General features: G+C 33.7%; 5 protein-coding genes across 5 annotated transcripts; 4 read left to right on the forward strand and 1 right to left on the reverse strand.

Annotated features, from left to right (window-relative positions):
• The first annotated feature begins 833 nt into the window (after window positions 1-833).
• On the forward strand, window positions 834-2503 carry LOC130635244 (zinc metalloproteinase nas-13-like). The gene is made up of 5 exons (XM_057444964.1): window positions 834-876; window positions 1097-1156; window positions 1276-1437; window positions 1519-1575; window positions 1683-2503. Exons 1-5 carry the CDS (start codon window positions 834-836, stop codon window positions 2084-2086), a joined length of 726 nt encoding a protein of 241 aa, XP_057300947.1. The 3' UTR covers window positions 2087-2503.
• LOC130636131 (salivary glue protein Sgs-3-like) lies at window positions 2114-3192 on the forward strand. The gene is made up of 3 exons (XM_057446140.1): window positions 2114-2163; window positions 2210-2799; window positions 2930-3192. Exons 1-3 carry the CDS (start codon window positions 2114-2116, stop codon window positions 3190-3192), a joined length of 903 nt encoding a protein of 300 aa, XP_057302123.1.
• A 1533-nt stretch (window positions 3193-4725) lies between these two features.
• On the reverse strand, window positions 4726-7346 carry LOC130637016 (salivary glue protein Sgs-3-like). Its single transcript, XM_057446934.1, has 3 exons — window positions 5814-7346; window positions 5447-5689; window positions 4726-4973 (listed from the first exon to the last, which is right to left on the reverse strand). The coding sequence occupies exons 1-3, from the start codon at window positions 6430-6432 to the stop codon at window positions 4726-4728; spliced, it is 1110 nt and encodes a 369-aa protein (XP_057302917.1). The 5' UTR covers window positions 6433-7346.
• A 5477-nt stretch (window positions 7347-12823) lies between these two features.
• LOC130638569 (zinc metalloproteinase nas-12-like) lies at window positions 12824-15749 on the forward strand. The gene is made up of 7 exons (XM_057447050.1): window positions 12824-12845; window positions 13738-13779; window positions 13852-13929; window positions 14289-14447; window positions 14829-14955; window positions 15225-15375; window positions 15633-15749. Exons 1-7 carry the CDS (start codon window positions 12824-12826, stop codon window positions 15747-15749), a joined length of 696 nt encoding a protein of 231 aa, XP_057303033.1.
• LOC130630740 (uncharacterized) lies at window positions 15292-18610 on the forward strand. Its single transcript, XM_057444341.1, has one exon. The coding sequence runs from the start codon at window positions 15790-15792 to the stop codon at window positions 16429-16431; it is 642 nt and encodes a 213-aa protein (XP_057300324.1). The 5' UTR covers window positions 15292-15789; the 3' UTR covers window positions 16432-18610.
• Window positions 18611-25598: the final 6988 nt, after the last annotated feature.

Genomic DNA, 25598 nt, shown 5'->3' on the forward strand with positions numbered 1-25598 from the left:
TCGGTAACATCTACCTAGAGAGTTACAATCTCGTATAATCCTCTAAATAACTTCCGCTGATAACTCCGACGTAGCAGAATTTTCTTAGACAATCCTACACCCGCCATTGCTTAAAGTTTTTCTTTAACGGCGGTATAAAGTTGTAACTTAACTAGTAATATTTTTAACAATAATATTTTTGCTGAAAACAAATTTAGTATTTTTAGGTGTCATACCAACACACAAAATGCTTTTAAATACAACAAGCTATCTTGCCACACTTGTAGATAAAAACGTTGATTTAAATAAAATATAAAAAGAATTAACAGATTTTTTTTATATTTGCTAACATTTTGATGACATTAAAAATCATTTAACAAATGGCAAATCGTGCTTTATAGAAAAGAAGGACAATCTAGTTTATGGTGAAATCAAGATATTATTAACATAAGAGTTACTAGCTCACGTCACATTACTCAGCTGTGTTTGCCAGGATATTATAACATGATTTTAATTACCACACCTACAAGTGTGATGCATGTAAAAAATTTGGTTCAGCTTGAAGTGAGCGTTTATCACTTAAACACCGGAACAATTCCGTGTAAATCGCGTGCTAGCAGATTAATGAAGTACGCAAAAATAATTAAGGATGATTTACAGTAGCAATATAACAGTAATTAATAAAAATCACACCAACCATATCCTTTACAAAATCCGGTCAGCATCATCTCAATTACATCTGAATAAATCAGATTCACGTATAAATAGATTGTAGGAACAGGATTCTAATCATTTAACAAGCAACTTAAAACCAAACACACTTAACATAAAAACAAATATCCAACTGAGAAAAAATGAGGTGTATACAGTTAGTACTCTGTATCGCATTTGTTTCTGGTAAGTTTAATCTACTATATAAACAAATATAATTTCTAGTTACGTAGAATTGAGTTGAAGGCTAAAACTTCCATTCAGATTAAGCTTTTAGTAGCTTCTTGATTTTGTTCAAATAATTTAAACAGAGGTATAAGAGCGAGTCCTCTTTTCCCTTTAGTTTTTTATGCATATACAAATTGTTACTTGTTTCTTTTTATTTATCATTTTGTTTTATATACAGGTATTTATGGCTCTACTGAATATGAAGCTGCAATGGATGAAATTGAAATTGCCAACCAAGGTACATAATTTTGAAAGACAAAGTAATGTAAAGAATGTGAAATACTCCGAGATGAGTTCATGTTTTTGCAGTGTAGGGCTTTGACGACTCATTAATAATGCAACTAATTGTCTTTCTAGGTGAACATTATGACCAAGTTGACATGAAATTAACAGAGGAACAACGCGCAACCTTCAAATCTATGAACAGCAAAAGTCGAAACAAAAGATCATTATATGATAAATTATACAACGTTAGATGGCCTGAAGCTGTAGTTCCCGTTACCTTTGGTTCCAAGTTCAGTAAGTAATGTATCTAACTCATCTCGTACTTTTCTAAGATTTCATTTTTCATCCTCATACTGTTGCATTATTGTTTCTTAGGTGAGGCGGAAAAGGCAACAATAAACGAAGCCATGAGGACGATCGAAAATGTATCTTGTGTTCGATTTAAAGAATACACTGCAGTTCTTGCTCCATTCAATCATGTATATATCAATAAAGGGACGGGGTATGTGTAAAAATTAAATTTCTGAATTTTTAATAAGTTACTTTAAAAACGTACAATGTTCTGATAGCATTGCACTATTGTAGTTGCTGGTCATACATTGGCCGAACTAATTTGGGACGTCAAGAATTGTCGTTGGGTTTTGGATGTGTTCATGCAGATACTGCCATTCACGAGCTTTTGCATGCCCTTGGCTTTTTTCATGAACAATCAAGACCAGATAGAGATCAATACGTCACCATCAAGCAGGAAAATATTAGACCAGGTACTTTAGATACATTCACTAAATATTGTATTATATCCTTATACCACAGTGTTTTTCAGCATTTATTGTTGTTTTTATTTAAAGGATATGAAAGTAACTTTGACATCTCTGAATATTCTTACAAAGACGGATTGGGTGTTAAGTACGATCCTGAATCCATCATGCACTATGGAAGGTAGGTATTAGTTTATTGTCACACCCTGAGAATGCTCCTTCAAAATAACTCTAAGGAAGTGGCAGTCAAGTTTTTACAAGAGTTTGATAAACTGAAGACGTATTCAGCATGTGTATGCATATTTTAGATTCACTTTCTCAAAAAATCGATGGAGTTTACCAACTATTGAGTGGAAATCCAATCCAAACCGGCAGTTAGGAGGAAAAAAAATGACTGCATCAGATATTCTTCAGTTGAATCTATATTACGAATGTAAAGGTTATACGAAAACAAAGCGCTTAATCACTACAACGACTACCACAAAGACAATAACACCTCCAAAGACTACCACAACAACTACTTTACGTCCAACAACGACAACAACAACGACAACGACTACCACGACGACAACAACACGTCCAACGACTACCACGACGACAACTACACGTCCAACGACTACCACTACAACTGCTACACGTCCAACAACGACCACAACAACGACTACTCGTCCAACAACAACAATCAAAGCAACAACAACACGCCTAGTAATGACAACTAAAGCGATAACTAGTCCAACGACTACGGAAACGACAACCATAACGACAACTACACGTCCAACAACTATTACATCAACAACACTTAAAACCAAGACGGTACAGCCAACAACAACCGAAGCGACGCCAACTAAGGCGACGATGACCAGAAACACGATGAAACCAACAACAAAACCTTCAAAAGGTAAAAAAAAATTTAGTCAAATATTAAACATTAGCCGAAACTAATCCAAAAAAAAAAAACTGTGAATTTATATACCACATTTCAATATGTGTGATCTCGTACACTTGCCACTTCTCACCTGTTTATTTAGTATGTGGAGATGAAACCTACCTATGTTCAAAAGCATTTGTAAACCGAGCTATCTGCGCCTTTGGACAGTTTTGCAGACGGTCGTGTGGATTATGTTCAGGTCCAAAAGAGAACATGTGTGATCTACTCGTTGATGCAATAAATGTTGGTTGTGAAAGCAGCATGAGAAAAGAACACTGTGTCTCGAATGATAAGACAGAAAGAAGAAGGATGAAGCAAGAGTGTTCAAAAACATGCTGCATGCGTGGACAGTTTTACGAATGAAAAAATACTGCATTTCTTAAATTATTGCAGTAGTCTGTAGACATATTTTAAATCGTAAAATTATTTACTATAATTAGTAATATATAAAAGTAGAATATTGTAATCGCCCTAAATGAATAAATAAGTATCCTGGATTCTTTTCTTCTTTTTTCTCATGATAAATTTTTATCCCTTTATTTCATAGAGTAAATAGAGTCAGCATAGAAAAAGTTGTCAAATAATCTTGATAACTTCTTAGCTGCATATTTGATATTAACAACCATCCGATTGGCAAGAAATTGTCAAAGGTTTTCCTTTGCATGTTTATATTGTCATAAAAATTATAATACTCTAAGTAATTACGCTACACTAAAACTTAAAAAATTCCTGGAACGTGAAATTGAATCTGTTACACAACAAACTAAGTTTTTTTATTTTCGTTTAACCGTCTTTCTTCCTCTTTTAAACTCTCTGATTGTCCCGGTAAACCTACACTTCAGACATTTTATCAGAAGTATCTAAAATTTGATGAAAAATGTGTTATCGAAACTTGTCTCAGTCTGTATATTAATCCATAAAATATATTTTTTCTCCCTGTGTTTTGTCTGTATATGCACATAAAAATGCATTAAGGTAAAAAAAAATATTAGTTTTTCTTCATCAAAACTCAGTCTACAGGTTTGTTTTTGTGCCAACTTCTGTGCAGCTTTAAAAGCCAATGGCATTTTTGCAGGGATATCCAACGAATATTTTGTCCTAAGTGTACGTTAACCAATTGGAAACCTGCAACATATATATTTCGTCCAATCACCGTTGAACAAGGATAGTTAAAATTTATTGGTTATAAACCTTAAAATGAATTTATGCATGAAAACACCAAAAATACATCGTCAACAGCCGAATCATATAGTTCAGCCAAGTGTTATATTCACCAATCTGATTTTAACTACCATACCGTCCATATTAGGTTTCCTAGTTACCTAACTTAAATATGAAAAGAGACACATAGTAAACAAAAAGTTACCTGCAACAACATTAATATTTCTTTTAGGAATACACAAACGCAAACATACAACGCCCCGACAAGGCAAATCCATTTACATAAGCTTTGACAATTATAAAACTTTTTGGTTGAAAGACGTATAAACTTTAATATACTTGTTATTACGTCAATATATTGGTAATATGAAAAATATCAATGGATAGTTGTTTGAAAACGAACAAGAGAAAAAATAGTATTTATCATATACTTAAATAAAGTTATTTTTATGTTATAAATGTATGTAAAATTAATTTGAAAAATAAGGAAAGGTGTTTCATATAATACAGTTCACATTTCATTTTTTTCAAAAGCAGGCGCCCGGATAAAGGGCCATAGGCACATACCCGGATGCCAATGCCTCATCTATTATATCCGAGGGAATAAGATATACAGTGGATACTCTTTGAAGCTAATATTCTTCCCAAAAGCAAACCAAACACAAATTTATATCATGTAATGTCTATGAAGAGGAAAAGTTAAAATAATATGACAAAACTAAAAGATATTAATTCTTAGATTGTTTTTGCTATAACAAGGTTTTTTATATTAAAGACTGCTAGAATCTTCCGACAGTGTGTCATGACAGAGAATGCAATGACATCCTGAGCTACCATTTTGCACAACACGTAATGTCTGGGGTTAAATTCACATTCATTTTTTGGGCTTCCTCTATATTTAGTTCTAATTTTTGGATATACAATGTTCATTTTCTTACTTCCAAAATTGATATTGATTTTTCGCTTAAAATACTTGCTAAGCACTAAAAAATGCGTTAACTAGCCAATTTTTAAGACTACCTGCTCAAAAATGAATAAATAAATAAATAAATAAATATTATTACTTCCAAGACCCAACAACTGAATATGTAATTATAGTGTCTATACCGCATAAATATTTTTGTCTATCAACGTTTAAGAAAACTGTTAGCTAATGAGACCATTGCGCAAAAAAAACGCCACCATACTTTTACAATTAACTGATATGCAGACTTTCCTATACTTCGTAAAAATCAACTCTATATATTAAGTATACTATATTAAGACAACAAAGACGAGAATTCATGATACTTATTCCTTCACTTAAAGCTTAGGTTCGATTACAATATTCTACTTTAATATTCTATTAATTAGTATATTCTTAGTTATAAAATTTTATATATTTAATATATATCTAGTCAATACAACAAAAAATATTTTAGAAATGCATTATTTTTTTATTCGTAAAACTGTCCACGCATGCAGCATGTTTTTGGACATTCTTGCTTCATCCTTCTTCTTTCTCTCTTATCCTTCGATACGCAGTGTTCCTTTCTGGTGCTGCTTTCACAACCAACATTTATTGCGTCGACGAGAAGATCACACATATTTTCGCTTGGACCTGAACATAATCCACATGACCGTCTGCAAAACTTTGGAAATGTACAGATCATTCGATTTACAAGAGCTCTTGAACAAAGGTAGGTTTCATCTCCACAAACTGAATACAAACAAAAAAAATTTAAATGCACATATTATCATATTTTCCATAATAACATACAGATAGTATATACGTTTACATCCAAACAAGGAAATATACGTTTGAATAAAAGATTTGTGCTTACCTTTTGTAGATCGGATTACTGGTTTTAGTGTACTCCTGGCTATTGGTGTTTTCTTATTGCCAAACGTCGAAGGTTGTGCGGTGAAAATTGTGCCTGTGATCTTCTTAGTTGCAGCCCTTGTCGCAGTTTTTTGACGTGTTGTTGTTGTGGTAGTTATAGGGCAACTTGCCGTTGTTGTTGTTTTTGGTCGTTTAGTTGTCGTTGTGGTATTTGTTGATCGTGTAGTTGTCGTTGTGGTAGTTTTTGGACGTGTAGTTGTCGTTGTGGTAGTTGTTGGTAGTGTAGTTGTCGTTGTAGTAGTTGTTGGTCGTGTAGTTGTCGTTGTGGTAGTTGTTGGTCGTGCAGTTGTCGTTGCAGTAGTTGTTAGTCGCTTAGTTGTCGTAGTGGTAGTTGTTGGTCGTGTAGTTGTCGTTGTGCTAGTAGTTGGCCGAGTTGTTGTTGTTGGGGTGCTCTTCGCTATACCCTCGCATTCGTAGTATAGATTAAGCTGTAAAATATCCGATGGGGTTAGTTTTCTTCCGCCTAAAGGTTGATTTGGGTTGGTTTTTAGCACGATAGTTGGTTCAGACGTAGATTTTGCAAACTGGTAGCTATAATCAAAAGAACAACAAGCGCACATTGATCACAGTTATAAAATAACTAGTGAAATATATATGGTATGCATATGATCCTAAAACACCGCACACATATATATAAGTTATTATCTTGTTAGTTGCACACAATGGTAAACTTGGCAAAACTTTCGTTCAGAAATGGTTATTCAATTACAAAAAATAAAAAAACGATTTTCTTATTTTCATTTTCTTTTTCTAAAATGACAGACAAACTTATCTTTACTAAACATACTTTCCATAGTGCATGATAGATTGTGAATCATATTTAACTCCATATCCATCTTTGTTTGATTCTCCAGAAATATCAAAATTTGATTCATATCCTAAAAAGAATAAATCTTTCGTCATTGAGCGCGATGTTTAGCGACGTTGGCAAAGTGGGTAACTGTCGGCTAGGAAATCGAATTCTCTTTTATATAAGCCTCTATTTTGATATCTCAAATTGGGTGATCACGCAATAGGCGTCATGCCGGTTTACACACTTGCTGCGACATCATTTCGCATCTATCAGGATTATTGACAAAAGTTTATTAAAAAATTATTAGCTTTTCATCAAGTTAAGTGTTCATGTTTAATTAAATGGGTTTTTTTCAATATAAACCAGTAACAACCAAACATTCTAACAAGTGGAGCCTTCAAATGCAATTAAAATATAAAAAATGTAGGCTATTTAAGAAGTGAAAACATTAGTGATCGCAGTGAAATAATTGTTGGTGCAGGATAAGTTTTAATGAACATTTTTTTCCCATTCCAAACGAATTACCTTCTTGAATATTTTGTCTGTTAACTTTCACATACTGATCTCTATCTTGTCTTGATTGTTCATGAAAGAAGCCAAGAGCATGCAAAAGCTCGTGAATGATAATATATACCTGGATACGTCCTAAATTTAGTGACAAATCTTGATGTCCTCCTGTTCGACCAATATATGACCAGCAACTGAATAACAAAACAAGAAAATGGTTGATAACATTGTACTTTGATAAATACTTATCTCTCTTTAGTGATTTTCAATTCAAAACTATTGACACTAATATTTATTTGTGTATTTTCTTACTACAATAGCAAGCTTTGTTGTAAATTCAATTGTATTTTTTGCTGAAACTTCAAATTGGTTTAATGGAGGTCGTTTAGTTGCGCGGTCTTCACTGCTAACCGTTTCAACACTATCTCAAGTAACTTAAAACTTACGTAGGCCCTTTGTAGATGGTTACATGATCATTTGGAGCAGAACCCACCGGGTATTCCTTGAATCGAACACAAGAGACGCTTTCAATTTTTCTGATAGCTTCATATATTTTTGTCTTTTCCAAATCCTCTGAAGCAGGAGTAAAATAGTAAGAAAAGAAATAGTAAGGAAAACTTTTAAGAACAGATCGACTCACGTCAATTTCAATCCTTACCTAAATTGGAGCTAATAGTAAAAGGAACAGCAGCTTTAGGCCATCTTTTTCTGTGTACTAAATCATAGATGGCCCTTTTGTTTCGTTTGTTACTTTTACTAAAGTGAAAACTTGCACGTTGTTCTTCTGTCAGTCTCATGTCGACTTGATCATAAATCCCACCTAAAAAAATTGAACTGCTTTTATAGCTGCATTTTGTTGGTCTTTCCGCAAGAAAAGTGTCGTGCAACGGGAAAACGAAATAGCGTGTAATTAAAAAGTAAATGAAGGACGGACGAACCCTTGCTGGACTAGCTAAGAATAACTTACCTTCGTTGGCTTTCTCAATATCCTCCATTGCAGATTCACTGACAGAATAGCTAATACCTGCAAATAACCAAATAAGGTAAAGAAATATTTGTAGAAAAAATAAAAGAGAAGAAAAAGAATATAAAATAGAAAAAAAAATAGAAATGAAAGCCTCCAAAGAAACGGTACAATTGAATTGACAATCTTAGATATGATGACTGACTAGCCATACATGTTCGAGTAAGTAAAGATGATAATCCTTCTCATCCAAATACAATACATTAGATAATAAAGAAAAGTGAGGCATACATTGAAATGTTTCTCCTTAATAAGCTGTACTATGGCTAAGTAACTTACTACACATACAAGAGAAACAGAACGCTAATTGTAACAACTTCATATTTTTAATAAGATTTTAAACACTTTCCAGTTGATTGTTGAATAAATTTCTAACCTCTTTTTACCATCTGTTTATATGTGAATGCAATTTCTTCGGATGTAACTGACAAGCTGCTAATCGGAATTTGTAGAGGATATATTGAGCAATTTCTATTAATTTGAGACATGTGATTTGTGTCATGGGAATTGATCCAAACCCGAAGTGTCAAGAAACATTACAATTTAACCTCATTTAATACTTTCTCTTTGATCCCACGTGTATCGTACCTTGTTGACGTGGAATTTAATTCTTTAAGGATGTCCTAAGGTCGAGCTAAGCTTAGTAGTGGAATGTAGGCTAGTAGCAGTTTCTCTAACGACATACAGGCGGAGTTTGAATACAAGATTTGGAGTTCTGCCAAACTACCTCAGGGAGAGGGTATCACGCTTAAATCGGCAGAAATATATCGCATACTCTGTTTTGTTTGTAAATATTTCGTACATTCAGAAACAACACTTCGGTGCTCGAACAAGCATGGCGACTAGCCGTTAACCAGTGGAAATATCCAAGTGGTTCTTGTCTTAAATTTACACGCTTTTTCGTGCGCCCGTTGCACGTCGTTTTTTTCGCGGACAGACATACAAAATTCAGCTTTTATTATAGAGAAGTGCCGTAATGTTTCGAATAAAGGCGCCCCTTCTATTAAACGCCCCCTCGAATAGACGTCCCTCTTTTTCAGTCATTTTATGAATAAAGCCCCCCCCCCTCGAATAGACGTCCCTCCTTCATAAGGGGCGTTTATTTGAAGCAATTGTAAAAGTATACTTACTTACCTTTTTCCTAAATCTGTTTGAGGTTGGAAATCTGGAAATAAACGGCCCCTCTTTTAAACGCCCTCCTCGAATAGACGCCCCCCGAAAATGTCAAAAATTTAATGAACGCCTCGGGCGTTTATTTGAAGCATTACGGTATTCAAGTCTGGTACAGCAAATAATTAAGGCGTCAATTACCCAAACGTTTATTGCAATGCATTATTTACTTTATGGACGAAGTTGCTAAACTCGCAATAAGATTCATTATAAAAAGCGTGTGCACTTTACGAAATATCTGCTTTTGTTGGGTTGTATAGTCAGAATTAAGTATTCGTTTAGTACAAACTAAACTGACCGTTATGGGGTGCGTCTTCCATCAATTAATCATGCTATTTTTTGTTTTAAAACAATAGGTTATCTTTAATTGACAATTTTACCTATTGCACGCGTACAATCACAATTTTAGATACGTAATTTACATAGGAATTGCTGAAAGGTCAAACGTTACAGCTGAATGACATTAAAACACTTTCTTGTCCAGTAAACGTGAGTCACACCATACAATATATTCATAACTTAATGAGTATCTAAAACAAATTGTAAATTATGACTTCCAATAACTTTCTCGTGTCAGGTTCCGCTGTAGAAATGTTTTGAAATGCTTTATCCGTCTAAGAAGATCTCTTTTTATTTTCAATGACATGAGATAAAAGAAAATCTTCTTAAAATCTAATGATTTGTATATGAACTCTTTTGAATGTGATGGATGTCTAGATTAACTAACTGAAAAACTGAAATATTTATGCACAAAAAATGGTGGGGGATAAATTTTTGAAGCAGTAAAAAATATTCTCAAAACACAAAAGATAACAAAATGACTTCTACGAATTTAAAACTAACAATTTTTTACCATTAACTTCTTTACCGGACTTTTTCTATATGGCAAGTTAATATCAAAAAAATTGGATCCATATATTTTCTTGTTGTTGTTTTTAATAAATCATTACTCTATTATTAAGAATGTTTCAGGTATGCTTAGACGTTCCCAATACAACCACCTTCCGTGGACTTTTGCATTATGTAGTAGGTTGAAACTTAGCCAAGTTGTAGAACTCCTCGTCCCTCTGAAAGAGAAGAAAACCCATGTTCTTTCTCTGCAGGAAAATATATTTTCAAAAAGTTTTGAGTCTTACAATGACTGATCAGCATTAACATTTCATGAACCTTTTTCAAAGTTATTTTATTACCTTGCTACATGTCATATCATCGTATTATATGGTAACTAATACCTAGGAAGTACTCGGCTACCGCATCAACGACATCCCTTTTTGAAGAATCAAACTCGCCAGCAAGGAAACGCAAGCTCGCTATGGCAACAGTTTCATGTTACTCGCAGTTTCGAATCTTTCTAGTTACTGTATTTTGTTATTCTGTTTCTTTTAAAATATAAATACTTCCTGTATTGTACATTCTATCAACACGTTCTCAAAAAGTAAGGAGAAGTAATTATGTTTCTATCTACTCAACGTTTCAAAACGTAGCAATCAAGAAGGCATGGTAGTGGCAACGCGTATGGAGTAGAAATTGTTTGAAGTGGCAAAAAATTGGTGAAAACGTCCACCACACACCAGTAATCATGACATAACTTCTAAGTTCAAAAGTTTTTTTTAGCATGCAAATATGTTTGAAGCCATGGAACATTCACTATGTCAATATTGTGAGCATTTGTAAAGGAATCTTTCAATTTCCAAAATTTAAATCAGTTCTGTAGCATTTTACACATGTGTAAATATAAATTTGAATATATAACAAATATTAGAAGCTCAAGATAGTAAAAGTATGGCAGTGCACCTAAAATTATTAGGGGTACCACTGTGGCACACACAAATACCAATGATCAATGCAGCATACTGAAAATAAACTCTTGTTTTCTTAGAATAAGATCATTTTCTGGCGAAACACTGACATCAACTACGCGCTGAGCAAGTAAATGATTTTTAAAATTATCTTCTTGCATTGACATTGATGTAAAAAAGGGTGCAGAAATTCGCTAAAAACTATCATGTCGACGATTGATAAGTAATAAGTTAATTTTGCATTCGATTAATCGTTCTTGTTCTTGCTTTAAATAGCTTTTAGCAATCTTAATCCTCATATACAAGTCGGTCCAGGTCCAGGGATGAGATAGATGTTGTCCTAAAACTGCTACAAAGTGTTGACTAATTTTATATCTTTTTCGTAGCATGACTTTGTAAACTGAAGTATGTTGAAATAGTTTTTCGAGCAATGAACCACTGCTTACCACAATAATATCAGGCTAGTTGGTCAGTAACTGAGTCAAGCAAGCAAGTGAAAGTAAAACCAACGAAATCTCAGAGAGTTTCTAACTGACCTTCTACGCTTGTAAAAAGACTAGTACATGTGATATGCAAGACTTATAATATATTGATGACATAAAAAGAAGGATAATGAAAACAAACATAATAGTACCATTTTCCTATCCAACATTGTGGAGTGACCTACATTGTTGAAAACTACTTTGTAGCGGATTGTAAACGACTTTCGTAACGGTTTCAATAATAATACTGCAGATAAACTGGATATTATACTATTTGTACTAATTTTCGCATTCGCGCCAAAAATATCGTTAATTTTAGAATTTTAATTTTCTTCATCATGTTATCTTTATGTATTTCAATAAAAAGCAGGAATTTCTACCATTCTTTGAAAATTACCTAAAAGCATTGGTTGGTTTTAAGCAAAAAAATTTCTTTAATCCCGTCATTATGTAAAAAAGCTAGGTCTATTTACAAGGAAAATAAAAACTCTATTAAAATATCTACAATAACAGCCGTTTTTCTGTTTCTGCGCAAAATATTAGCGAGACACACGAAATGTAAGGTATAACTTACCAGGTGTTAAACATGCGTAAATAGTTGGTTACCTACCTCATCATCTACCTCTACCTCATCATGTACCTACCTCATCATGTACCTACCTCATCATCTACCTACCTCATCATGTACCTACCTCATCATCTACCTACCTCATCATCTACCTACCTCATCATCTACCTATCTCATCATGTACCTACCTCATCATGTAACTACCTCATCATGTACCTACCTCATCATCTACCTACCTCATCATCTACCTACCTCATCATCTACCTATCTCATCATGTACCTACCTCATCATGTAACTACCTCATCATGTACCTACCTCATCATGTACCTACCTCATCATGTACCTACCTCATCATATACCTACCTCACAACATACTTTTCAACTGGAATTTTTTTTTAAAACCACGTTTAAACGTTCATCATAAATATATTCCATACACAGTTGTATGAGATTGTTTTTTTCTGTTTGATTGCTTATTGAATAACCTATGTGATTTTTCTTACTATTCTGTCACGTGTTTGGTTACCATACGCTGCCATTTGCTATGCCTCAAATCACGTGACTATATCTATTGCTTTATTGCGGGATTCCTGCTGCTAAGATCAGCATGCTGAGACATTTATCGATATGTATGTTCACATATTATTTTTAAACTTCGTCTGTAATTTCTTTTTATCCTTTCTTTTTATTGTGTGAAGAAAGTAATCACATCGAAGATAACAAAAAATATAATTAATCATTTTCTGTTTTAATACAAAAAGGTCAAATCCAAAACCACATATGTAATTGGTTTGTCGGATGTAACTCCTTTGAAATTTTTGTAATATCCTGACGTTGTATTTACCACGCAGGATGAAGCGTACCCCCGTGTTAATACGAGCCAACGCTTACCTAACAACCTTTTAAATCTACCAATATAGTTTCAAGGAGATTCAGGATTTTCAGTTTTCTATTCATTAACTTCTATCCCAGGCCTTTGCATTGACATATATGTCTTGGTCATTTTATTCGCCCTTGTTATTTATTTTTTCCAGTGCAAACCGTGTATTTAAAATGTCAGCCATCTTTTTAGATAGTCACAACGGCAACGTTTTGAAAAAAATAATTGTAGATATACTTCTAAACCCAACTCCAGGACCTTGTTTAGATAACTGACATTGACACGAACATTTTTGTCACTCTGTCAAAAATCGTAGCGCCTGGAGAGAGACAGAAATCCCCGGGGACGAGGTTTCTCCAAACCATTAGATAATATTTTGTCAATTTGAGGACAAACGCTTAGGTACTTAGGTGATTTCCGCTTTAATGTTGATAAGGAATCATTGTTCCGCATTCTACGTCACATTTGAACTTTTAAACTCCCGGTCACTTACTTAATACCAGGAAGCCTCCCACATTCACTCTTTCTTTTGCAAAAGTATATAAGCTGTTCAATCTGCCTCATGCAACACTAAAACAAAAATAAACACAAGAAGAAAAGATAAACACGAAGATGTTTTGTTTTAACTTACTGTTGCTTAGTGGTAATACTCGTTGTTGTCGGCGGCGTTGGCGTCATCGTCGGTGCCGTTATTTTTAACTTGTTGTTGTTGGTTTTTTCCCCATTTTATTATTTTTATATTTTTTTATTTGTAGTCGCTATCACTGGTACATCAGTGTCATGTAGATCCGCCATGAGTGATATTGTCGACGAGAACCGAGAAATTTTAAAAGGTATATTTTATATTTGCTTCTTTTTTGTTTTAAATGTGTTGTTATGTCAATTACTTCTGCAGCCATCAATGTTACTGTGCTGTGATATGCTTATATTTTTCGTATGCCAAATTTTTAAGAGAAATTAGATGGATTTGACGGATGGATAACGACAGCAACAAAAACCAACGTCTTTAACCATTCAGTTTATTTTTGGTGTTAAAATTGAGACTAAAGTTCGATTTGTCGTGTTATTGTGATCCAAAATAAATAGCATTTTAGATTTTCGATACCAGAATAGATAGTTTGTATCTCGCGCATGCGTAAACTTAGGAAACAAAAAATGTGTAATTTTTATTTATTTACTTATTTATCTCCAGACCATCCTGAAATTTACAATACTGATGAATTACTTTCGCCAGAACAACTCTCAGAATTCACAAATTCTGACAAAACAAGAAGACGAAGAGGTTTACCTGAAGCTTCTGTTTCAAAATGGGTTGAAAAAACCGTGCCCTATATTTTAAGTGACCAATACAGTAAGTCAAAGTTATTTCGTATTTTTGTTTTTGATGTATGAAAACTGAAAACAAACATTCACGGGGACACGTTTCACGCCACTAAATATTACATAACTTACTGACGCCCGACCCTGTTTCTCTTTTTTGCCAATAGTATAGATGTTATGCCATTAATACATTTTACACTGTCCAAAAAAATTACTTTAGTTTCTTCAACCCTCCTACAGACGGCTGACACTATTTTTTTGGTAGAAGTCCTCACATATATAAAATGAACGCTTGTCCGTTGCTTACGTCATGAATGTACGAAAAGAGAAGAATATAAAACTAGAAAGGTTTTTGTACCATTCTCTATTGTTATTTCGAAATAATAACACTGGTGTGTTCACCCTTTTATAGACGCAGACGAAAAGAATAAAATTCGTGCAGCCATGGCAACGATTAGTAGCGTTTCTTGCATCAAATTTAAAGAACATCAGACGAATCCACCTCTTCCTTTCTTAAAAGTGTTCTACCAATTTCCCGCGTAAGTGCTAGCTTTGAAAACGGTGGTCTTTTTTAATCAAAAGAGCTCCATATATAGCAAGTAATGTAAGAAAAAGGGGATATAAGGGGCTCTTGGAAATTAAATTTTTATAGTCTGTATATTTTTGTCTGTACTCTTCAAGTTTGTGACTAAAACTGGTAGTCGAAGCAGAATATATTCTTTTGTAATTTATTCCTTCCCTGTAATTTTACTTCCCTACACAGTATTATGTACAACTTCGGTTCCAGCCTCTTTGTTTACTTTTTTAGTTGTTACTCACACATTGGTATGAAAACAAACGAACACAACCAATTATCGTTGACACCCAACTGTGTAAGATCAAGCAGAACGATCATTCATGAACTTCTCCACACTTTGGGCGTGTATCACGAACACGAGAGGGCGGATCGAGATGAATATGTTACTATTAATCGTGAAAATATTACGCCCGGTTCGTAATACTTACTGATAACAATACATTTTTTATGTTTTCTATAAAAACATTAAACTTCGAGGGGTCTGTTTTTCATTCAAAGTTGATGACATCGTGCACAAGAAACATATTTTTTACTCCACTAAATCAGAACAGTCACTATTGATACACTTGTTTTTTTTATCTTATATCTTATTTATTTCCAACTTTTATATTTTATTATTATTGTTATTTTTTTTTTCAGGAGCTGAACATAACTTTGTTATCAAGAGAAGAACAAATAGTTTGGGATCCGAGTATGATCCGAAATCAATTATGCATTATTCTTCGTACGTGTTTAACTTTTCTCTTTGCTTTTTAATTCTAAATATTAGTTTCGACAAACACGCTGCACACAAGATATGACACAGCAACATTTCTTTCATACAATTTCTTTACTTTTTAACAGTTACGACTTCTCCAAAAGCGCATTTTTGAAGACGATAGTCTGGAAAAAAGATCCTAACTTGTTTTTGGGAGGAGCAATTTTATCTCCATCAGATATCAAACAGTTAAATCTTTTCTACGAATGCAATGCGGATTCAAAAACCACAACATCAACGACTTCTACACCAACGCCGTCAACATCAACAACGTCAACATCAACGACGTCTACATCAACACCATCAACATCAACGACGTCTACTTCAACGACATCTACATCAACGCCATCAACATCAACGACGTCAACATCAACGACGTCTACATCAACACCATCAACATCAACGACGTCTACTTCAACGACATCTACATCAACGCCATCAACATCAACGACGTCAACATCAACGACGTCTACATCAACACCGTCAACATCAACGACGTCTACTTTAACGACGTCTACTTTAACGACGTCTACATCGACGACGTCTACATCAACGCCGTCAACATCAACGACATCAACATCAACGAAATCAACATCAACGATGTCAACCACAACATCCAAACCACAAAAAGGTACTTTAGCATTTTTTAGTTCTTTATCCTTTATTTATTTAACTTTTTAATATACTTAACTTTCTGATGACATTTAGCATGTGGGGACTACATTGTACGATGTATCGGCGTCGCGTTCAATCCGACAAGCCAATGTCGTTATTTCTCAACGGATTGTCCTCGTACTTGCGGTCGGTGCTCAGGTCCAGAAAGCGAAAGATGTTCAAATTTTTTTGATAAAGACATCAACTGTCAAAGTCTAGTTTTAAACAATGGATGTGTAAATCAGGAGACAAGAAGCACAGTGAAGGGGAGGTGTCCAAAAAGTTGCTGTTTGCGTGGTCAGCTATATTTTAAAAAATGATTGGTTTTTATCTTTGTAATGATTATTTATATTTTATTTATTTATATTTATTTATTTCAACGAAATATTGATATTAATATATTTTTTCTTTAGTAACATGTTACTTTGGGAAAAATTTCGTCTACATGTTAACTTTGGTATTCTAGTGAGTTTTATTAACCCGTCCCTAGACTTATTTTACAACAGGGCGTAGTTTAATTAATTTTATGTATCTTCATCATTAAAATAATCAGCAGTTACTTGAGTTTGTTTGTTTTTCCTGAACTGATACACCCTTATTCTTTTACATACAGTTTCAACCTCGTTCCCAGTCTGATATTCAACAGTAAAAACAGGACTTTATTAATTCACTTAAAATATTGAGGCCAAATAACTTGGAAACAAGGTGGTGATGTTAGTCATTTTTCACCGTGTAGGTAACTAGGGCAAATGTGGGTAACCGTTTGTCAAAAATACATGATCCAATACAATTTCTTGATCAGTGTGTCAAATCTATAAGGTTAAGGCAACAGGTATACAAATTTTTGAAATACTTTTGTTGTATTGTACTGTATTATTATTATATACTGTATTCGCTTATATTAAAAATTGGTTTTTAAAAGACTCTGAGCATTAAAAAAATGAAGTAAACTGAATTCTTCAATTTAATGTTATCTCTTTTTTTTCCTCACAACCCTCCACCCACTCCTAATTATGTGCCTCTTGCTCCCATTCTCTCCTCCTCACCTAATTTTTTCCTCACTCATTCTTCCTTAATCCAGTCTCCATCTCTCCCACGTCTCCCTCTCTTCAGCCCTTACCCTTCCCACTCCTCTCTTTAACTACTTTTTACGGTCATAATTTGTCGCAGACATAAATTATTATTATTTTTGCTCAAAATTGAATTAATTTTTGCAGCAAAATTATCTACTGAAGCGGAATATTAATGTCCCAAAATATAATAAAAAATAATATTCCATACAAACAAATTGTACATTATTGTACATTATTGGAGTGTAGTGAGATAAGAAACTTTCATCTATTAAAACGGTAAAAGTTCCGTACCAAAAAGTCAAGAGTAGTCGTAAAATATTAACTAAAATAATTTTTTTTGTGCTTTCTTCCTCATTCACTCCTCCATAACCCGCTTTTCTAATTACCTACACTACGCCCTTCACCCCCTTGCTGTTCGAACTTCAAAAATACAACAACTAAACTACCTTCCTGCCTTTGTTGAAAGTAAAGAATCGAAAGAAAGAATAAAAACAACGCAAGTGGTGGTTAAATGTTATCGTTTATTATGCATAATACCAATAGTCCAAACCCTAACTCTTATACGAAATTGTGAATATGTGTTTTATATTTTTAAATTGATTATATCTCCATAATTTTTTATTTTTTTGGAATATATATACTTTCCTTTTTTTTTTCTCCACAAATACAGATAATAGATTTATTTCTTAAATATCTATTTTCGATTTTTTAACATTTTTTATTTCTGTGTTTTTATTCAACGTGAAGCTCATTTAAAGAAGATTTGAAGGAGTTATAATAGATTGTTAACGTCTCGCTATTTTCAACTTTGAGCAGTATTACACTTATTATAGTACACTGGCATATTTTACATTTTCATAGGCTTAATTTTTTAGACATTTTTAATCTTTTTAAAATCTTGGCTAGATTTTAAATTTCGACGGGGTCAATGCAACTGTTCTACTTTCTCAATAAATTTTAGATCTACTATGTTAAAAACATGACAAAATAAATGCTCTTTTATAAGCGAAATTTTGGGTGAGACTCAATTTTGCTTAAGTTTCTGTACTTCACTGGATGCTTGTGTACTATCTACTCTACTCTATCTACTCACTCTTAATCTCATATCGTTATATGAATACGTCACTGATAGCACGATTTATATTTCATAGTTAGCAGTTTAGTCTCATGTTGCTTATAAAATGTTGCCAATGGAAAAACAGCATGCTCGTGGTCCAGAAAGATTATTGACATGTTATTTAACTAATCATTTGTTTTCTTCCGTTTACCTTTTTTTTGCGCCATAATTTGTGTCAACGGCCTTCCGTTTTAACATAAGGTTTAAAATCACAAGCTCTCTTTGTACAAAAAGGACGCGGTACACTTTGGACTTATACGTATCTAAGGGTGTTGTTTTTATTTTTGATAGTTTTCTTTCTGTTAAGAATAATAATGTTTTAAAAGTAGAATATTAAACCTTTTTATGAAATGTTTTAGATTAGATAAAAAATGTAAAGAAATTAAAAAAAAAATCTATGAATAGATGTTTGAAAGCCGAGTGGATTGCGGAACACATAACACCCTTGTTTCCAGGAATTCTGCACAAATATCCTTGGGAACAAGGGTGGGTCATATAATAAGCACCATAGGTAACTTATAATCTGCAATATAGGTAAGCAACTTATACACTTGGTACGAAAATTTATGTTCGAAGTGAGTGATACGAATACATTTTTCTGAATCAAAGTTTGAGGGGACTTAATGGATCTGTTTTCCCTGAGTTGTTTATAGTCAGTCATGAAACACCCCTTCTTCTTTTCCTGCTTTTAAACATAGAGGTTTTCTATCCTCCTTAGTTGAAACAGAATAATTATTACTTGTATCTGGTATATATAGCAGACACACTGTAACTACTGGTTCATTTTATGCATTCTTCATGTCATTGTTTTATCAGTTCTGTTCCTGATTTTTTTTTTCAAGCATTTTTCTGGAGGACCCGTTCGAAATTTTGGGAATCAAATTGATTTTTATTTCATTAGCAAGTATTTATTTTCTTTCCTTGTACGTAATTAACTTGATGTTATAATTTCAAAAACATAACTAAGATGAAATATTGACATGCATTCATAATTACATTTCAACGTTTTTAACACGTGATAACAATAACAGTGATAATAATAATAACAGTGAAATAGACGACCTTATGACGCAGATGATCGCTGACAAAAATATCCAGTATAAGTTTATTGTATATCGTTCTGCTATTCAATTTTAAAATTTTCATTGTTTATTTATCAATATGCTTTTTTGTTTATTTGTTTTTTGTTTCCCGATAGTTTGTTTCTGTCTGTTTCTTCTTCTTTTCTTTTTTTGGCTTTTTATCATTTTTTAGTTTATTTACAGCAATTTGTAATAACGACTCACCACAATCTGTATTTATTTCACGATTTACTGAAGTTTGTAGTTCCAAATTACTGCAGTCTGTAGTTACGACTTACTGACGTCTGTAGTTACGACTTACTGACGTCTGTAGTTACGACTTACTGAAGTCTGTAGTTACGACTTAACGAAGTCTGTAGTTACGACTTAAGTCTGTAGTTACGACTTACTGAAGTCTGTAGTTACGACTTACTGAAGTCTGTAGTTCCAAATTACTGCAGTCTGTAGTTACGACTTACTGACGTCTGTAGTTACAACTTACTGACGTCTGTAGTTACGACTTACTGAAGTCTGTAGTTACGACTTACTGAAGTTTGTAGTTCCAACCTACTGAAGTCTGTAGTTACAACTTACTGAAGTCTGTAGTTACGACTTACTGAAGTCTGTAGTTACAACTTACTGAAGTTTGTAGTTACAACTTACTGAAGTCTGTAGTTACAACTTACTGACGTCTGTAGTTACGACTTACTGAAGTCTGTAGTTACAACTTACTGAAGTCTGTAGTTACAACTTACTGAAGTCTGTAGTTACGACTTACTGAAGTCTGTAGTTACAACTTACTAAAGTTTGTAGTTACAACTTACTGAAGTCTGTAGTTACAACTTACTGAAGTCTGTAGTTACCACTTACTGACGTCTGTAGTTACGACTTACTGAAGTCTGTAGTTACAACTTACTGAAGTCTGTAGTTACAACTTACTGAAGTCTGTAGTTACAACTTACTGACGTCTGTAGTTACGACCTACTGAAGTCTGTAGTTACGACTTACTGAAGTCTGTAGTTACAACTTACTGAAGTCTGTAGTTACAACTTACTGAAGTCTGTAGTTACAACTTACTGACGTCTGTAGTTACAACTTACTGAAGTCTGTAGTTACAACTTACTGAAGTCTGTAGTTACGACTTACTGAAGTTTGTAGTTCCAACCTACTGAAGTCTGTAGTAACAACTTACTGAAGTCTGTAGTTACGACTTACTGAAGTCTGTAGTTACAACTTACTGAAGTTTGTAGTTACAACTTACTGAAGTCTGTAGTTACAACTTACTGACGTCTGTAGTTACGACTTACTGAAGTCTGTAGTTACAACTTACTAAATTCTAGGGCTATTAGAGTGTACAAACACAGTTTAATAAGTTGTAATGCATGCACAACAAAAAGGACGAAACTAGTATCCAACCCTTTTTAGTAAGCTTTTGACTTCTCATAATGTTTTAGAAACTCCAAAGATTTGAAAACCTCTAGAAACTGGAATCTCCAGTTGCTGATGAAAATGTTTTTAAACACAAAATGTAAAATGAGTCATCACCCTTAAAATATGGGTAGGCATACATCTTGAAATGTTATCCCGTTGTTGAAGTTTGTTGTTTACAAACACATATGTCGTCGTTTCCTCAAGTATTAGTGTTTTTGAATAAATGCAAGCGTAATCAGATAAGAGAGCAATTACACGTACTTTAAATTGTACGAAACAGTAATTAATATAAAGCTAAGAAGTTGAACTCATTACCGTTGTAATTACCCGGTGTATAAATCCGAATATGATAAACACGTCCTTTCTTGAAATTAGTTAAATCAAGATTGGCTACGAGAAAGACGTCTAAAAATTAGTAGCCATGTTTTCACTTTCGAAGAAAAAAATCACTTTCAAATCACGTGTGCTGATCTTGATCTGTTTGTTCACATCGGCTTTTTATGTTGTTCATTTGAAGGGTAGTTTTCAAATTACAGTGAAAAGAAGAACACGAGTAATTGATAGAAAACATTTTCGAAAGTTAAAATTATTAGAAGATAAGTATTTTCCAGAACGAAGTGTTGACATAGTTGACAATCGAAAAAACATGGACGAACAGAAGGATATTCAGTTGAATCGTCCTCAAGGTTCTCTGAGAAAGTTAGAAGAAATGATGGTGAACTTAACCGAACGAATGGAAGACTTGACTCAGTATGTGAAAAGAAATATAAAGGTTAAAAAATCATACATTAAAACAACTGTTGTAAACGAAGGAGATCAACGAGAATGCAAAAACCTGCACACACTGATTTTAATTTCTTCAAATATATCCAACATTGATAGAAGAAACAACATCAGGAATACATGGGGAAAATCTCAAAACTACAAAATCTTTCAGGATATGTTTCGTTTAAACTACGACGTGTTTTTCCTAGTAGGTAGTATAAACGAGCAAAGAAGGTGTCCAGTTTACAGAACGAATCGAAAACTTATCGAGATATTGTACAATATAGCGGAATGGAAGATTTTTATGACCTGTCCCGGAAGGTAATGACTGGCTTGGAATGGTCAGTTACACACTGCACTTATAAATTCTTACTCAAAGGCGACGACGATATTTATATAAATATAATAAATTTAATGAAATTTCTAATCCATCCCGACATGCCTCAAAATCAGTTATATACAGGAAACGTGGTAACAGGTAGTGTGCCCTTCCGTGATAGATCCGATACGACGTACGGCAAATACGCTGTCTCCATGGAGGAGTACCCAGATGATGATTATCCACCGTACTGCAGTGGAGGAGGGTTTATTCTTTCTAAGGATGTTGTGAATCGAATTATTCCGAGATTTAACTGGAGAAATCCATTAAAAATCGACGATGTTTATATTGGAATATTAGTTAGTAGGATCGGTCTTGCGCCGATTACGGTGAACTTGCGACCAGAGTTATTTCAACTTTATCACAGCACAAATTCATGTATATTCAACGCTGGTACATTGTTGTATCATAAAGTGTTAAGCTTAAACTGCTTAAAGCACTTAGAAAAACTGACTCTTGGTATGTCTATGGGACAAGTTTCACAATTCATGATGATGAATACAGGTCCAAAGAGTTTACATATACCGGTGAATGGAAGGTGATAAAGGTCAACAGAGGCGGTAATCAACCTCGTACCCAGGGATTCTTGCTGTTAATAAGTGCAGCGGCGGTGAGAGATAAAAAGCCCGAAAGACGAGATTGACGTTCAAGGAGAGAGTCCAGTTCATAAAATGCACATATATCTCATATCATATATTTATTTTTATTTTTTCCTTTGTCATCTAGAGTGTTTTAAAAACAAAAACAAATTGTCTTTTTTTGTATCCCCGGCCTCTTTGTTCTAAACAACCAACTTCGTAACATCCCACTGTTCTCCCTCATCTTCCTCCCTTCAAAGAATTCAGTTAGAAGCTCATTTTTTTGCACGAACACGAATTTAGCACTTTTTTGTATTTACAAAGACAAAGAATCTCATTATGACATTAAAAAACAGTGCTACTGGTTTTATAGTTGCATGTACCAAGTTTTCTTGGTCGGGTTTCATTTTGGAGGAAAGAATAACAAAGATTGCATACTGATAAGCAAAACTGACATGCCCTGGGAACAAGATGATGATGTGTGTACAACCATACGTCAAAGAAAATTTCAAAAGCAAGATCATGTTTTTATTTCATGACTCATCGAATCAACATACACCGGAATTCGGAATGTTTGTGGGATAATTGATATGCAATTAATGGATAAAAACAACAATGTCTTTTTATATGTTCTCATAAGAGGGTCTGGTGTTTTTGATGATGTGTAGTGAGATCTTTCAAGATGGAAATACTTGCATCGTAGAAAAACCATCAGATTGGTCAACTCCAGAAGAACCAACATTTTTTTCAGTCCATTTGTCAAACGATGAATAAGGTTTTAATTCCATTTTATAAAAGTAGAAGAGCGTCAAATATACACACCAAAGCAATTTCTTTGTTAATGTATCCGATTAATATTTCTGGTCTTTAAATGTTGACGTATCCGGTAGCGTAAAAATTTAAAGTGTTATTCTCAGACAAGTGTTTAAACAGGTTATTGACTTCACAACAATACTGTTTTACATGTAGGTAATTGTGCAATTATCAAATTGATTTTTTAAACTAGAAATAACATATTCATAATAATCAAAAGATCTGAAAATAAAAAATTAAACATCATTACAGAAACATACCTAAGTATATACGCCTTTCTTGTATGTAAGCAACATGACTTCCGAGTCGTAGCAGCAGCCTAGAGAGATGGGGGAGTGTCCCTCTTCTAAAAATTTTTGTCGATCCTGGTTAACATAGAGACGACTTGTCCAGGGGATGCATTTTTACTTAAACTAGGCGGTTAAAATTCCAAATTTCAATCGTAATAATAAGTAAAATTTAAAAATTAATATTAATATTAATAGTAAATATAAAATTAAAAGGAAAAAAAGTTAGGAATAAAAAAGGAAAAAAAAGGGGAAAAAAGGGAAAAAAGGAATTATAAAATCAGCAATAGTTCTTTCCTAAAAACAAACGTGATTGAAACTACAGTCTGGTTTTGATTGGCCCACAGAGGCAGCAGGAAAACACCTAATTTTTGTTCCATTAAACAGAAGCCAAATTATCATGTTTACAGTTCAGAATGTACAAGGGAGAAACTTACATAAGAGCGGGTAATGAATCCGTAAAATTGAGATAACGATAAGCTTTTTGATCGGTTTGAAACATAGGCCATAAACAATGCTAAACAGCTTGGGAGTTTCACAACAGTTAAAAATTTTTTTAAAAAAATTACTAAGAGTAAAGAAGCCTTTGAAGAAAACTAATCCTAGGTCTCTTTAGATATTTTACATGGTTCATGTTTTTACATATGTCAGTTGAAGTTCCTTTAAAGATGGAAACTAGGGGCTGATACAAGAATCTAAAAAGTGAAAGTCAATTAAAATAGTACTCTATGTCTGTTGTGCGCTCTCCTTCGTTGTATTTCTCTCTTGTCTTTCATGCCCAGCCTTCCCAAGAGACGGTACAGAAGAAGCTTGTTCTCGTGTTGATCAGTTACGTTTTAAAACCTTTCTCAAACTGTCACGTTTTAAGGCGGAAGTCCATTACAATTGCGAGGAACGTCGACATAGGCGCCTGGTGCTCCCAACTCGATAGCGCACTTGAGCGGATGATGTCCACTAAAAGTTAAATTGAGCATGGCGCCTGTGGTTTGTTTTTCGATTGGGTGTCTCTACTCTCCAGTGGAGGGTTCGAAGTATCGTATGTAGTGAAAGGATGTTGTGTGGATAAAGGAATGACCTAAGAAAAAAGGGCTTCATCAGACGTACATAATTTGTTTCTTATACCGTTTTATGCTCGGGTAGTGAAATTGATCCATGATAAAATCAAAACATCCCGACCTGGCGTATTAATTATAAAGGGTCTGTTTATAACGAAAGGGTTACCTCTATATAATACTTTCTCGATTTGTTCGTTGGCCATGCCTAACAGAACTGGTGAGTGATCGATAACAAAACGCGTGCAATGATTATAAGGAAAGGGAAAATGTGCTTTCTCGTTGCTACAGAAGACCAAGTTACGTGATTGTATCTAATTATAATTGGTACGTAGAAGGATTGTAATTGGTTGAGACAACTACTGGGATAAGTGACGCAATTCATACACTGAAACAACTTCTCAAGATTAACACGCTTAATAAGCATGTCCTGACATCATTACGGTAACAATATGCAAAATTACAAATGCAAGCACTTTCTCAAAATAATTTATAGGATATTTGTAAGAACTTATTTTGTCACAATGATATGTCAAAAGATCTCAATGTAGTTCACCTAGCTCTCAATGCTACCATGCTGCATGTTAACCCGTAAATTTTCTATAGTTTATGTAGTTAATGATTGTTTTTCTTTTTAA

This window comes from Hydractinia symbiolongicarpus, chromosome 1 (assembly GCF_029227915.1).
Source record: "Hydractinia symbiolongicarpus strain clone_291-10 chromosome 1, HSymV2.1, whole genome shotgun sequence".
NCBI classification, from domain to species: Eukaryota; Metazoa; Cnidaria; class Hydrozoa; order Anthoathecata; family Hydractiniidae; genus Hydractinia; species Hydractinia symbiolongicarpus.